Below are 13,585 nucleotides of genomic sequence, written 5' to 3'. Positions count from 1 at the left end.
ATATAATATTAAAAGAAATTAAATTTATACTTTTAATTAAAAGAAAAAAAGATCCTTTATTTAAATTATTAAAAATTAAATTTAAAAATAAAAAAAGATATAAATTTAATAAATAATTTATAAAAAATCATTTAAATTATAATTTTGTTAATTATATTATATAATTATAAAGTTTAATATAAAAATATAAAATATATAATATAAAAGTTTACTAAAAATTAAAATAGAAAAATTTATATTAAATAAAATAAATTTATTAATTTATTAAATAAAATAATTTATAAATTGTTTAAAACGGTTTATTTTATATAAAGAATAGTTTTTAATAATATTTTATTTAAAATTAATAAATTATTTACGATATAACTCGCCTTTTAAAAAGTAAAGTATAAGTATTTATTACGAATTAAAATAATATATAAAAGATATTTATTAATAATTAAAGTTATTTTTAAAATAAAATTAAAAATTAAAAAAGTTAAGAAAATTAGATTATTTAAAATTAATTTAAAATTAATAATATAATATTTAAGATATATAAAAAAAAATAGTATTATATATATTTAAATTTATTATTAATTTATAAAAAAACTTTATTAAAAAAATAAAAATAAATAAATAACGAAAGCCTTTAATATTTAATTTAAAGATTAAATATTATAAAAAATTATTATTTTTTTCGATAGATTATAGTTTAAAGAAGAATTAAAATATAATTATATTATATATATAAAAATAACCGTCGATATTAAAAGAAAAGGTAATATAAATAAATATAAAATCGTATATAATATAAAAACTTTAAATATTTTATAAAACTTTTAAAAAACCTTGAAATAATTTCTAAATAATAAAATTATTCTTTATATAAATAATATAACGGTTATTTCAAAAGACGTATTATTTATATTATAATAAATATTTATTACAATTTATTATTTAATAGATTTAAGTTATATTACTTTAAAATAAAGTTTAAATTATAAAGGTATTAAAAAGAATAAAAAAGTAAACGCTTTAATTAAATTAAAAGTAAAGTTTAAATTTTTAAATCTAGAATTTAAATTTATAACAATAAGAATTAAATTAAGGATTAAAATAAAATTAAAGGAATAAATAATAAAATAATAAATAAATATTAATTATTCTTTTAATTTAGAAAACGTTAATATTTAATATAAATTTAATAAATATTTTAAAACGTTAAAGTTTTTTTAAAAATAATTCGATTAATATTTATAAATAATTACGATTTATAATAATTATAAATAATATTACGATAAATTTAAATATTTAAATATAGAAATTTATTATTTATATTTATATAATAATTTTAATTAAATTATAAAAATTATATAATATATAATTTATTATAAATATAATTAAATATTATTAAATAATTAATTTAAATCGTTAAAACCGTTATTTAAAAAAGACGGTAAATTTTAACGAAATAATAATTTTCCGATATTATTATATTAAATAAATAAGGATTTTTTAAATACTTTATTTAAATTATATTAAATATAACTTTTTTAAAATTTAATTAAATTTAATAAATAATATTAAATTATAAATTACTTTATTAAAATCTACTTTTTAAAAGGATAACTATAATTATATTATATATATTAAAAGCGTAATTTATATATTTTTTATATATTTATATTAAATCTTTTAAATAAAAAATTAAAAGAGTTAAAAATCGTTATCCTTTAAGCGGCGAAATAATATATTTTTATTATACTTTTTTTATATTATTATTAAATATAAATATTTAAAATAGGATTATTTTTAAATATAAAGGAAATAAAAAAATAAAAGAAAATAATAGAAAAATATTATAAAATAAATCGATAAAAATAATTATAATTTAAAGGTTAATAAAATATTTAAAAGAAACCTTAAAAATATTATAAAGTTACGGTTATAAAAAATATTATATAGAATAAAAAACGTTATTAAAAGTAAAATTAAATATTTAAAATAGAATAAATAAAAGTTATAGAAATAAATTAAAAAATATAAAATATTCCTTTAATTTTAAAATTATATATATATTATTAAAGGATAAATAAATAAATAAAAGTACGTTTTATACCTTTAAAGAGGTCCGGTATAATTTCGCTATATTTTAAACGTTAAAGAATATAATAATAATAATAACGATATGGTAATTTAGGGGTCCTAAAGAGGTTTACCCAAAGGACAAGGCTGATGGGACGTCCTAACCCTTTACCAGACCCCAAATCCTGCCTACTGTTGCTGTCATTGGAGCATACCTATTATCGAGTCTCAAATTTTGGCAATGATATCTGAAGTTCGAAGGTTGGACATGAGTCATGCCACTTGCTGAGCCAAAATCGGGACCCGAATGCATGCATAAAAGAGCGAGTAAGGTAAGGCTCAAAACAGACATGTCCGTCCTCTAATCAAAACGTATGTTTGGTCTACTAGAAGAGACCGGCCGTTGCCGACATCCTTGAAAGGCACGAAATGCCAGAACAAGGTCGACCACCTCCAGTTCGTCTCATCTTGAGAGCCAACTCGAGCGACGATCATTGATCATTCGATCATCGCCAGGGATAAGGGATCTCCGGGCGAGTTGCGCATGGAAAAGCCCTGAAAATGTGGATAAGCGCGCGCTGATATACCATGGCAGATATAAATGTCACTACCGGGATCTGGCAGCGTCGCATCAAGCCAAGACTATGCTCCCCACCAAAAGCCCCAGCGTCGTCTAATCAAGACCCCAAGAGTCAAGTCCTCCGCCTCCAACGACGTTTCGCAGCGTAGCGCCCTGGGCCGTCCAAGCTCTCCTGCAATTTTTCCGATGTGCTGATATTAACCACTCTCTGGCACCGAACCGGTCACCAACGGGACAATCCAAGGCCACCTATGGACAAGATGCAATAACACCACTGTGACTATGTAATGCTACCATAGATTCTAAACGACTGCAACATTCGAGGGCAGTCGTTCTGTTAATGGGCCATGCGCTGTCGGATAAAGCTGGAGAGCGGCTGGTAAAGTGATGGCGCTTCCAGAACAGTCGCCCCGGGAGTTGGGTCATCCCATTTTAGGTGGCCCGTCGCTGCTTCGCCATCCAAAAGAAGAAAACACCAGGATCAACTCGACAAGGACGATGGCAGTTATCAACGTATGGGGTTTGGCCATTTGACCCGCAGGGGGAGAGCGGTCCGAAATGCAACGGGCCTGAAGCGTGTGCAGTGAAGCCTGCATCCGCAGACCAGGCAATCTAGAGTCGCCAATCGGGCGAGATGCAATCAATCAACGGCACTTGCTTACCGAGTAATCATAACCAAGCATCGTCAAATCCCGCCTCTGAGCTCTCGGAGAAAAAAGCAGAAACGAGTCGGGGCGAAGTTGGCCAAAATGGATGCGGAGCCCGGACTGTGAGGATCATTGTCCATTTTTAGTGTTGCTGGTCTTGGCAGTATTGTACCCCGGGCCCCACGATCGAATGGTGTCGGGCTTGGCAATAAACGACATCTTATATAGCAAATCGTAGTCGAGGGCATACTGCTACCCAAAAAGATATAAAGGGACCGGTCTCATCGGTTCAAAACTCTTTCCACCCCTTCCTCATCGCATCCTGCTTTCTGCTCCCCAGACTTGTGATACCTGCACACCTGCAGCACACCATTCGTTCACTTCCTCGTCCTTCACTCCTTCGCTTCAAACCCACCACCCTTTACCTCATCACCACCATGAAGAACCTCCCCGTCCTCGCCCTCGCGGCCCTGGCCCCGGTGCTGACGCTGGCGCACTACCACTTCCCGCACCTCATCATCAACAACCAGGTGACGGGCGCCCACGAGTACGTGCGCGAGCACGACAACGGCTACATGCCCTCGTGGGACGACGGCCGCTTCATCGACAGCAAGGACCTCCGCTGCAACAAGGGCTCCGAGAACCACCGCAACCAGCCCAAGACGGCCAAGGTCGTCGCCGGCAAGGACGTCGTCGGGTTCGCCACCAACGTCCAGGCCGAGATCCAGCACCCGGGGCCGCTGCAGGTGTGTGACCGACGCTTTAACGCTTGAACTTGCAATGCCCTTTGCTGACAGACCCCCCACAGATCTACATGTCCAAAGCCCCCGGCGACGTTCGCGACTACGACGGCTCGGGCGAGTGGTTCAAGGTGTACCAGCTGGGCCACCGGGACGGCTCGACCGCGGACAAGTCGTGGCTGTCGTGGGGCCAGAAGCAGTTCAAGTTCGCGCTCCCCGCCGAGATCCCCGCGGGCCAGTACCTGATGCGCATCGAGCACATCGCCACGCACCAGCCCTACAAGGGCCGCGAGTTCTTCCTGCAGTGCGCCCACCTGCAGGTCGAGAGCAGCTACACGGGCGCCAAGCCCAGCAACACCTTCCAGATCCCGGGGGTCTACAAGCGCGACCAGCCCTTCTTCCAGTACGACAGCTGGGCCAACCCGCAGCCCAAGACTTGTCCCATGCCCGGGCCGGCGATGTGGCCGAACAACAACAACTTCAACAAGATGTTGTGAGGACCTGGCGAGTGATGATGGGATGGGTGTTTTGCAGCATGGTGAGGAGGACTTATGAATAAGGAACTATATTTGAAGGACTCTCAGTTGTACATAATTAGGAAGGTGTATATGCTTATACAAATAGTCCACTGTTATCCATAAGGGCAAGCATGTGCGCAAGAAGGCCAACCAGTCCCATTTCCCCAATCATAGTAAAGATTGCACTTTCCCCTTGAGGTCTGGAATCCTATCCAAGCCCCCTACACGTTCCTCAAAGAATTGCAATACTCCCAGACGGTAATCCAGTCTTGCGAGCTGAACCGCCCCATCGACATCCGTGACGACCCTGGTAGCACTCCTGCCCCCAAGGTCGTAAAGCAGCTGACACATTTCCAAGTCACCCATTTCGGCTGCGAAATCCAAAGGCGACAATGTTCTCTCCTGTATTGAGGAGGCTGCAGCATTAGCAAATGCTCCACGGGATATCAGAAAAGATGCAATGTTCAAAGATCCAGCGAAAACAGCACAATGCAAGCTCGTGAAGGCCTCAAACTCCGAGCCTGTGTTCACCCGTGCCCCGACGTCGATCAATGTGCGAATGAATGATAACGGTGCGCCCATGGCGCACGCAATATGAAGTGCAGTGAGTTCCAGTGCAATATCCCCATCCCTGGGAAAATTTACCGCATTGACATTTGCCCCTCGACGAATGAAGTCGAGCGCCAGTTCCATGCGGCCTCTTGAGATTGCTTCCATCAAAGGGGTTCTTGGGTTATGTTGACCTTGCAAACTGAGATCATATCCAGCATCCAAGACGTCAACAATCAAACAATCATCAGCCTCAACACCAAGAAGCAATGTGATCAGGTTGGTCCCGCATGTTGGAGCTTTGACAGGCCATCTTACACCACGTTTCAGCATCAAGCAATACAATCTGAGACTCTCTTCCATCCTTCTCGCATTGCCTTGTCGTCGCGCGAGCGTGGCTTCAAGAATACGACTCGCATCACCAGTAGACGGCTCCATGCCACGCTCTAGGAGCAATTGTACAATCCTCTCTCTGTCTTGCGAATTGGACTGTAATGCATCGAACAGCAGCTCTGGGCAATCATCGGCTTCGTGACGTAACAATACTTCCACGGTGGAAAAAGAGCAGTGTTGTCGGATGGCCATCTGTAGAAAGTTCATTCGATCAATCTTCTTGTCAAATCGAACGTTAAAAAGTTCGAATATTCGAGCAACTCGTTCAACTCCCTGTTGATTCCCATAGTCACATTCAGATAGAGCTGCTTGTATGACCCGATCATCTCCAAACCTTTGTGGATCGAGACCTAACGTCTTGAGTAACTCGATGGTATCAACCCAGCAGTTATAATTTTCGATTTGTGACAACACGCTGACAAAGCAATCGTGACAGTCAAGTGAAGGATTTCGGAAGGAAAGTACTTTCACTGCCTCCAAGTTGCAAGTCTTGATCGCACGCAGTGTTGGATTCCAAAGTTTGGGAGATGAATCGGGGCCGCTGAAATCGTTTCCGCTTAGAGAAGGGACGTTGGGGTCTATGCCGTAATCCAAAAGGCAATCGAGAACGCCACAACGTCCCTTGGCAGCTATTTCCGACAGGGCGATTTCCAGGAGCACTGTTTTGGTTTTGACTGTTGCACATGGGGTCGTTACCAAGTAATGATCCAAAGAGTCAAGACCGTCAGAAGCAGCTCTGCAAATACCAGAGACTGTGACCGTATCGTCGCCTCGCGAACTACTCTTGTAAACTTCGTTGAGTAGCATCGTATATTTAGGGTTGAGTCCAAGCCATAGACGGTCTATGGCAAGCATCGCAATTCCAGGCCCGCGCCAGTACACTTCATTCAATAGCACGGGGGCGGTGGCTACACCGGCTTTGAGCAAATACCTCAAGCAAGTGACCTTGGACTTTCCAGTCCCCTCAAAAAGCGACCAGAGGACGGCTTGCTGCTGAAGAGTAGGTAGTTCGGAGACGCCATAGCCTGCGTGGGCCAATATCTCCATCATAGCAATATCTGCCATGTTTGCTGCGCTGATCCAAAAGAGTAAGGGATCGTCAATCACCAGTACCTTCACGGAGATACCAGTATAGACCATCTCACGCACATATTTAACAAATGGAGCGTCCGGGACCAGATTGCGCATGCATTGATACGCAGCGAAACAGGACTGTAGGCAGAATCGGGCCCACTGTCCATTTGCAACCTGAAGGCCAACTTCGATCAAGCATTTGAATGCCTCAAGACTCCTGCGTTCCTGGGCCTCATTGAGAAGGCACCACCAAAGCTGAATTAGCATCGGTGTGTCTGCAGAAAAGATGCCGTGTAAGAAATGTAGGTCGACAACCTTTCCAATCCAATCGAGTAATGGGCGAGGCTCTATGATCCATGCTCTACTGGATACCGAGAAACAAGCGAATGATAATATTTCTAAGGAAGTGGATGTGCCGAATAGTCTCGGAGATGGGCGTTGTTGATACATCTGCGAAAGAGACGCGAACGAGTCTCGTATGTCATTGTCTGTGACCACATATGACTCCACTGTCATTGTCAGTATCAAGATGGATAATTATAAATGGCGTATTTAGTATAAAACTCACGAAGAACAGGAAGCCTGAGCATGGTTTGGATGAAAGGCGAATTCCTTCGCACCTCCAGAATTCGCTCCGGTAGCATGTTAGCAATGAAAGCTACTGCTTGTGTAGCATGCGGTAGATCCGACATATTCACCCGTCGTTGCAACTCTCTCGATGCGAAGGGTTCTTGAGGGGGCGGCGTTCTGATGAGTATGTCTCGAGGCAGCTTGGGACTGTTGGCTGTCATCGAATTAGATCCATGCACCAGATATACGTTATAGAGCAATAGGGTTCTCATGATCATATACTCACCACCGAGAGCTATTTCCTGGGGTATGTTCTTCTCGACACGCCTTCTTGGTACCTGGGCGCCGCATAGGTCTATGGCATACGTGTCTTTCCCAAGTCTCCGTCTCTTGGCAATGCTTTGACCGATGGGTGCCCAGTCAGACTTGCTGAGGTTCTTGCGGAAGCCGAAGTGCCTCAGGAGAACATGCTCCCACATATTCTTGCTGGATCTTGTCAGGTTCAGGCAGTAACTTTAAGTGTGTGGGACAACACCTACTCGTGCTCTGGAAACCCATAACGTGTTTCCATCAACCTTTTGGTTTCGCTGAGGTCTTTTTTCTCAACCAGATAGTACTCATAGATTCGGTCTCTGTTGGCGTCCCACACGGTGTAGTCTCTTGGCTGCCACAGCAGGGCTGGACGGGGTGGAGGCAGGGAGGTCATAGTGAATGCGAAGGCTCATGGGGCCACGAAAGACTGTAGGGGATGACGGCTCAGTGACTTGTGGTGTTATCACAATGCAATGAAGAATATTCTATGTGTATTGAAGAGGTGGTTGATCAAGTTCGGGCATGGAGGAGGATCTGGAGCTTGATATAGCCTTACGGAACAATGCACATCTTGAGTGGGAGGCCAAAGATACGGCACCGGGTGGGGTATGCAGGACCAACGAAGTCTCCGCCCCCGTGTCACTCCAGAATCTGACCAGTGAATCGCTGACAATATCCTGCAGTTTCAAACCCCCAGGCTGGCCATGCAGTAGCGTTTTCTTCGTTGTGGACCATGTCCGAAATCTGACCAACCACTGTTCCTGATATGCAGGTGTTCAATCTGGGGCTCGATTCCCGATTCAACATGCACCAGTCACTGAGCGAGGCTGCTGATGGTGGCCAGGACTCACCGAACATGGATGTCGGGAGTAAGAGACAGTTACTGAGTGAGATGGATCCGGCACCTATCTGAGTGATTTCGTTGGCCTAATTGGCAGCCGCCCCAAGGGCTTTACCATGCCTTCCATTAAGACTATGCTCCAAAGTCGGATTGATGGCCTACTTTGGTTCAAAGCCTGATCCGACGTTGTACCGAATCGCCAGCACCGGAATGCTGCTGGGGGGCGGGGGGATGACAACCCCACCATGAGCACCCTTGACATTAGCAAACGGCCCCCAAAGGTATCGTTCAGGCTGTCGTGCTCGTAGCAGCTGCGTAACTGGACCATGCGCGGATCGTCCCAAGGCATAGAGCCATATGTTGCATCTGCCGATTGGGTTGACTTGGTTTGGCGGTAAAAGATACACTTGCGCTCAAGATACATACAATAACTGGCAATAGTATGCGTCGAGAATACACTCCCACTTCCATGGTGAAGATGAGCTCTATTGGTCTTTATCTATGCTGTAGTATTTAGTCGCCCATGACATCTAACCCGAAATGCCCTTCAAATCTCTACACACAACTCAAAGCAACCGGTCCGAACCCAACCAATAATCTAACACGCACACACTGTTGCTCAAAGCTTACTCGAAATCCCCGCCTCCCCGCGGAACAGCACACTGCTATTCGGGTTCGAGTCAAACACCACCTCATTCAGCGGATTCAGCTCGCTCGCCCGGTGAAACATATCCTCATACACGCGCCCATCGTAGCGCCCCAAGCTGGAATCCAGCTGCCAATCGGGGAACTTCCACGCATCCACCAACCGCACCGCATGCGGCCGCACCTCCCCCAACAGCGCCATGACCGCCCGCCGCGCCAACGCAATCTGCCTTGCCGTCGTCGCCGCGGCCGCGAAGAACTCGTCCGCCTCGCGCTCGACGAGGGTGTGCAGCGCGAACAGCCGGAACAGCTTGTGCAGCACGGCGACGGACTGGCGGTCGAGCGAGTTCTCGAGGGCCCGCGCCTGGGTCGGCTCGAAGAGGGCGTCGTAGAAGGACTTGACGACCATGTACTGCGCGTGCGCGGTGCTGAGCCGATAGAAGTCGACGAGCAGCGAGTTCCAGGACTGCTTCTCGACGTCGCGGCGCTGCAGGGCCTCGAAGGTCAGGTGGGCGACGCGCCAGGCGTAGGCGGCGACGAGGTCCGCGTCCGAGGCCAGGATGTCGTAGGCGGCGCCCGTGGTGTCGCGGCGGTCGAGGTACGTCTTCAGGATGCGGGTGGTGTCGTTGTCGCCGGCCTTGCCCGCGATGACGGCGCGGGCCGACTTGAGGAGATAGCGGCACACCTGCTGCGTCAGCATGTAGTTGTCGCCCTCCCAGGTCAGCGTGGGCAGGTAGTCGGCGTAGAAGGACCCGATGCCCGAGAAGGAGCTGTAGCCGTGCCCGCCGCAGGCGCGGCGGCAGGTCTCGAGGCCCTCGCCGGCGACGGTGCTGCCGTACGCCTTGAGCGCGCACGAGGTCGCGTGCAGGTCCGCCAGCAGGTCGGTGCCCGGGTTCAGCTCCTCGGGCCCCGGGCGGCGGCGCGCGTCCGATTGGCCGTCGGCGGCGGCCGACATGCGCTTCTGGTTCTCCTGGTAGAGGCGCACCATGCTCTGGCCCGTGAAGTGCAGGGCGTAGGTGGCGGCCAGCAGCGGCAGCAGGCGGTACTGCACCATGGTGTAGTTGAGGACCTGGTTCTCGCCGACGGCGTCCTTGGCGGCGTCGAGGTCCTGGAACTGCCGGCGGCACGGCGCAGTAGCGCGTCGCGATGGTGACGCCGCGCGCCAGGGTCGAGCCGGACTGCAGGACGATATTGCTGCGGACCCAGGTCAGGGTGCCGTAAATGAGCGACGGGTTGGCGGGCCGCTGGTACTTGCCGCTCTCCGGGTCGACGCGCGAGAAGCGGGCCAGCATGTTGACGTGGGGCACTTTCAGCTGGTTCAGCAGCAGAAAGCCGTTGTCCATAGTGTTGAAGCCGAACTTGGGGCCGATGTCGCCGACGTGCACGTCGGGCAGGACCGCGTGCGTCTTGAGGTCCCGGATCTGCACCAGGAAGGGGTGGGGCCCGTAGTGCTTGCCGTGCACGATGAGCTGGGCCATGACGACGGCGTAGTTGGCCGTCTTGCCCAGGGTGCCGATCCACCACTTGGAGGCCGTCAGCGTGGGCGAGTGGAGGATGAACGTCTTGTCCGCCTGGTTCCACGTCGCCGTCGTCTCCAGGCCGCGGACGTTGGAGCCGTGGCCTAGCTCGGTCTAATGAAATTGAGTCACAGTGAGCTAATTGACCTAAGCAGTGGTTAGATGACGGCAAGCACATACCTGAGCGTAGCAGCCAATGATCTCATAGTTCTCCGCCTTCTTCAAAAACAGCTTCTGCTGCTCCGGCGTCCCTTGCTCGCGCAGGGTAATGAGGAACATGGTGTCGTGCAGCCGGTACGGCGTCGCCTCGGTCAGCAGGTCATTCGCGCAAGCGTGGTCCTCCGGGGACCATTTGTGCTGGACGGCGAGCTGGGTGAGGCGCTTGGCCTTGGCAAGCGAGGCCTTGATGCGGGCGTCGCGGCCCTGGAAGTAGTTCTGCGCCTTGTCGAAGACGGGGTCGGCGGTCAGCACCTTGAGCACGCGCTCGCGCCGGTCCAGCGCCTCCTGCGTGAACATGTACTCGGCCAGCTGGTCGACGTCGATGTTGCTGGCGGCGCGCTCCTTGGCGAGCAGCTCGGCCCCGTGGGCGAGGCGACGGCCAGCTTCTTGACCCACGGCGGATTGGGCGGCATGGTTACGGGGAAGTTGCTGTGATTGAATTAAGTATTGGCCCTCAATTGCTGCTGCTGCGGTGGTTTGTTGGATGATGACGCTCAATCAATTGATAAGTCAGGGTAGAAAAAAAAGTACTATTAAGATGTATGGTACATGAATGTTTGCTTGCGCGACAATTGATTGAATCAATGCTCCTTCCTGTCCGACACAAACAACAAACGCCTTGCCGAGTTGAATGACGACGGACGCTATTTCGGCCCAGAAAATGGTTGAGCCAGCCGAGGCCTTCGGGTAGTGTAGAGTGCTGATCTGGCCCCTGGCACCTGGCTCCTGGCAAAGCAAAGTAGCAAGCAGTTCGATAGCTGGTTTCGCCCCACCGGGATGATTGACCCTCTGACTTATTAGGTCGGCAACTTTCAGCTGAGCGCGACTCATGATCGTGACGCTCCATCATTTCCACTTGTCTCACAGGCCAAGCTTGTGAATCATCGACAATTCCGCTCCACTTCCCGCTCTCCCTAGGGGATTAAGGCAGTCTCGACCGCCAACTGGCCATTAATCACATGTGAAAAGCAACCAGAGATAGGGAATGAAAGATATGGAAGAGTTAACCAGCCGGATTGAATCGCCTCACTGCTCCTTCTTGCCCTCGGGGGCGTCGGGATGGGGCAGCCAGTCGAAGACGGGGGCGCTGCCATTGAAGTCGGAAAAGACGCGCACCTTGAACCCCACCGGCAGCAGCCCGTAGACCCATTTTACCGCCCACGCCCACCAGCTGTGCAGCGTCTCGAACCGCGTCGCGTAGTACGACGCCTTCATCGCGTACGCCGCCCGCGGCCTCTGCTGCCTCTCGTACGCCTTCATGACCTGCTGCAGCTCCGCGGAAGTCGGCTGCCGGCTGCCCTCCTGGCCGGTGATGGTCCGCCGCAGCAGGGGGATCAGCTCGTTGGTCAAATAACAGACGCCGTCGACGGCCGCGTTGCCGCCCAGCCCCAGCGTCGCCGTCGTCTTGTGCACGGCGTCGCCCACCAGCGCCACGCGGCCCCCGGGGCTGCTCCACGGCAGGTCCACCACCCCTTCCTCCAGCGGCACCATGATGGTCGCGGTGCGGCTGCGGTACAGGTCGCCAAACGTCGACTCGGCGCAGCAGTGCACGTCCCAGCACTCGGCGATGGCCTCCTCGATGTCGCTCTCCGAGTAGCTCCGCCTGCCCGACTCGGGCAGAGGCTTCTTCTCCAGCGGGATGTACATGGCCCAGAAGATCTTGCCGGGGATCGACGCGCAGGCCAGGCCGCCGACGCCGGGGGAGATGGTGTGGTTCGTGGACCCTTCCTTCATCAGGAGCTTCTCCTTGCTGCTCGGTAGGTCAGTCTAGTTGCTCATGCTTGAGCGATTGACACCCAGGTAACACAGTTTGACTTACTTATCTACGTCGTGGTTGAATGATGTGCCAATGAGTACGCGGAAAGTCGTCTCGAACTCTGTTACCATGGCCTTGTGTCAGCTCGCTTTTCGAAACCAGGAGAACCAAATGAGACGCACGTTTGGTGGTATCAATCTTGGGATACAGCATGGACCGGATCGAGCTGTGAACGCCGTCGGCTCCGACCAGTATGCTTCCCTGGATGCGGTTGCCCTTGTCCGTAGTCACGGTCACGCCGTCGGGTCCCTCCTCGTAACCAACAATACCCTCGCGCGCGCGCAGCTTGGACTGGTCGCTGATGCTGTCGCGCAGGGCGCAGAGGTACCGGCTGCGCTCAATCATGATCAAAGGCCGCCTTCCCCTGTGAAACGCCACCATCACCTCCTCGTTAGCACACGTTTCTAAACCGAGCAATACTTGGCTCTTCACCAATCCCGACCCTCCCTTTCTCTACGAGATTTCAAGTGTGACCTACTTCTCGCCGATGAGGGTACCCTCGTTGCTCCGGCTCACCACGCCGCCCCGCTCGTCGAAGTGGTCCCGGGTGCTGAAGGGGATGGCGGGCGGCAGGTACCGCTTGGAGACGCCGAGCTGGTCGTGGACGACGGTGGTGCACGGCAGGATCAGCAGGGCGAACCCCAGCTCGGGCGCGATGTCGCGCTTCTCCAGCAGCACGTAGTCGACGCCCGCCTTCTCCAGGGCGTTGGCCAGGGTCAGGCCCGCGACGCTGCCGCCCGCGATGATGACCTTGAAGTCCGACGATGGGACCGACATGTTGACTTGACGACCTTGGTGGTATGGTAGTGCTATCGTGGGTTCCGATGGTGCTGTTCTGCTTACATGTGCCTAGATCATGCGATGGCGACTGAACAGTGGACTAGATACGGCTGCGTCAAGCAGTGGGCAGAGGTTCGTCTTTTGATCTTTTTCGTTTCCATTTTTTTCTCCCAGGGAAACATGCGATGGAGACCCCTGGAGGAAAGAAGACTCCTCCACTCCCCAGGGTCTGGATCTACCTGATCCTAATCTCAGCAAATCAGCCCATCGATCTGCATGAAATAACGGGTTTCATGGAGAGATTTCGGTGTTCTGAT

The 13,585-nt window shown here is 48.5% G+C and overlaps 4 protein-coding genes across 4 annotated transcripts; 1 reads left to right on the top strand and 3 right to left on the bottom strand.

The window, feature by feature from the left end:
* Positions 1–3,731: 3,731 nt before the first annotated feature.
* Positions 3,732–4,531, top strand: PG985_005379 (glycosyl hydrolase family 61-domain-containing protein; the record flags this gene model as incomplete). Its single annotated transcript, XM_066825148.1, has 2 exons — positions 3,732–4,040; positions 4,103–4,531. 2 exons carry the CDS (start codon positions 3,732–3,734, stop codon positions 4,529–4,531), a joined length of 738 nt encoding a protein of 245 aa, XP_066688308.1.
* Positions 4,532–4,720: 189 nt separating this feature from the next.
* PG985_005378 (uncharacterized protein) lies at positions 4,721–7,844 on the bottom strand (the record flags this gene model as incomplete). The annotated part of the gene is made up of 4 exons (XM_066825147.1): positions 4,721–7,077; positions 7,137–7,352; positions 7,425–7,630; positions 7,678–7,844. 4 exons carry the CDS (start codon positions 7,842–7,844, stop codon positions 4,721–4,723), a joined length of 2,946 nt encoding a protein of 981 aa, XP_066688307.1.
* A 1,066-nt stretch (positions 7,845–8,910) lies between these two features.
* PG985_005377 (Peroxisomal acyl-coenzyme A oxidase 1) lies at positions 8,911–11,503 on the bottom strand (the record flags this gene model as incomplete). Its single annotated transcript, XM_066825146.1, is given in 4 exon segments — positions 8,911–10,050; positions 10,064–10,567; positions 10,634–11,101; positions 11,282–11,503. 4 exon segments carry the CDS (start codon positions 11,501–11,503, stop codon positions 8,911–8,913), a joined length of 2,334 nt encoding a protein of 777 aa, XP_066688306.1.
* Positions 11,504–11,698: 195 nt separating this feature from the next.
* Positions 11,699–13,265, bottom strand: PG985_005376 (uncharacterized protein; the record flags this gene model as incomplete). Its single annotated transcript, XM_066825145.1, has 4 exons — positions 11,699–12,422; positions 12,492–12,549; positions 12,611–12,852; positions 12,967–13,265. The coding sequence occupies 4 exons, from the start codon at positions 13,263–13,265 to the stop codon at positions 11,699–11,701; spliced, it is 1,323 nt and encodes a 440-aa protein (XP_066688305.1).
* Positions 13,266–13,585: the final 320 nt, after the last annotated feature.

The sequence above is a fragment of the Apiospora marii genome, assembly GCF_038362585.1.
Source record: "Apiospora marii strain CBS 49790 chromosome Unknown utg000003l_segment0_segment0, whole genome shotgun sequence".
Taxonomy (NCBI): Eukaryota; Fungi; Ascomycota; class Sordariomycetes; order Amphisphaeriales; family Apiosporaceae; genus Apiospora; species Apiospora marii.
This window is presented reverse-complemented; position numbering and strand designations above follow the sequence as displayed.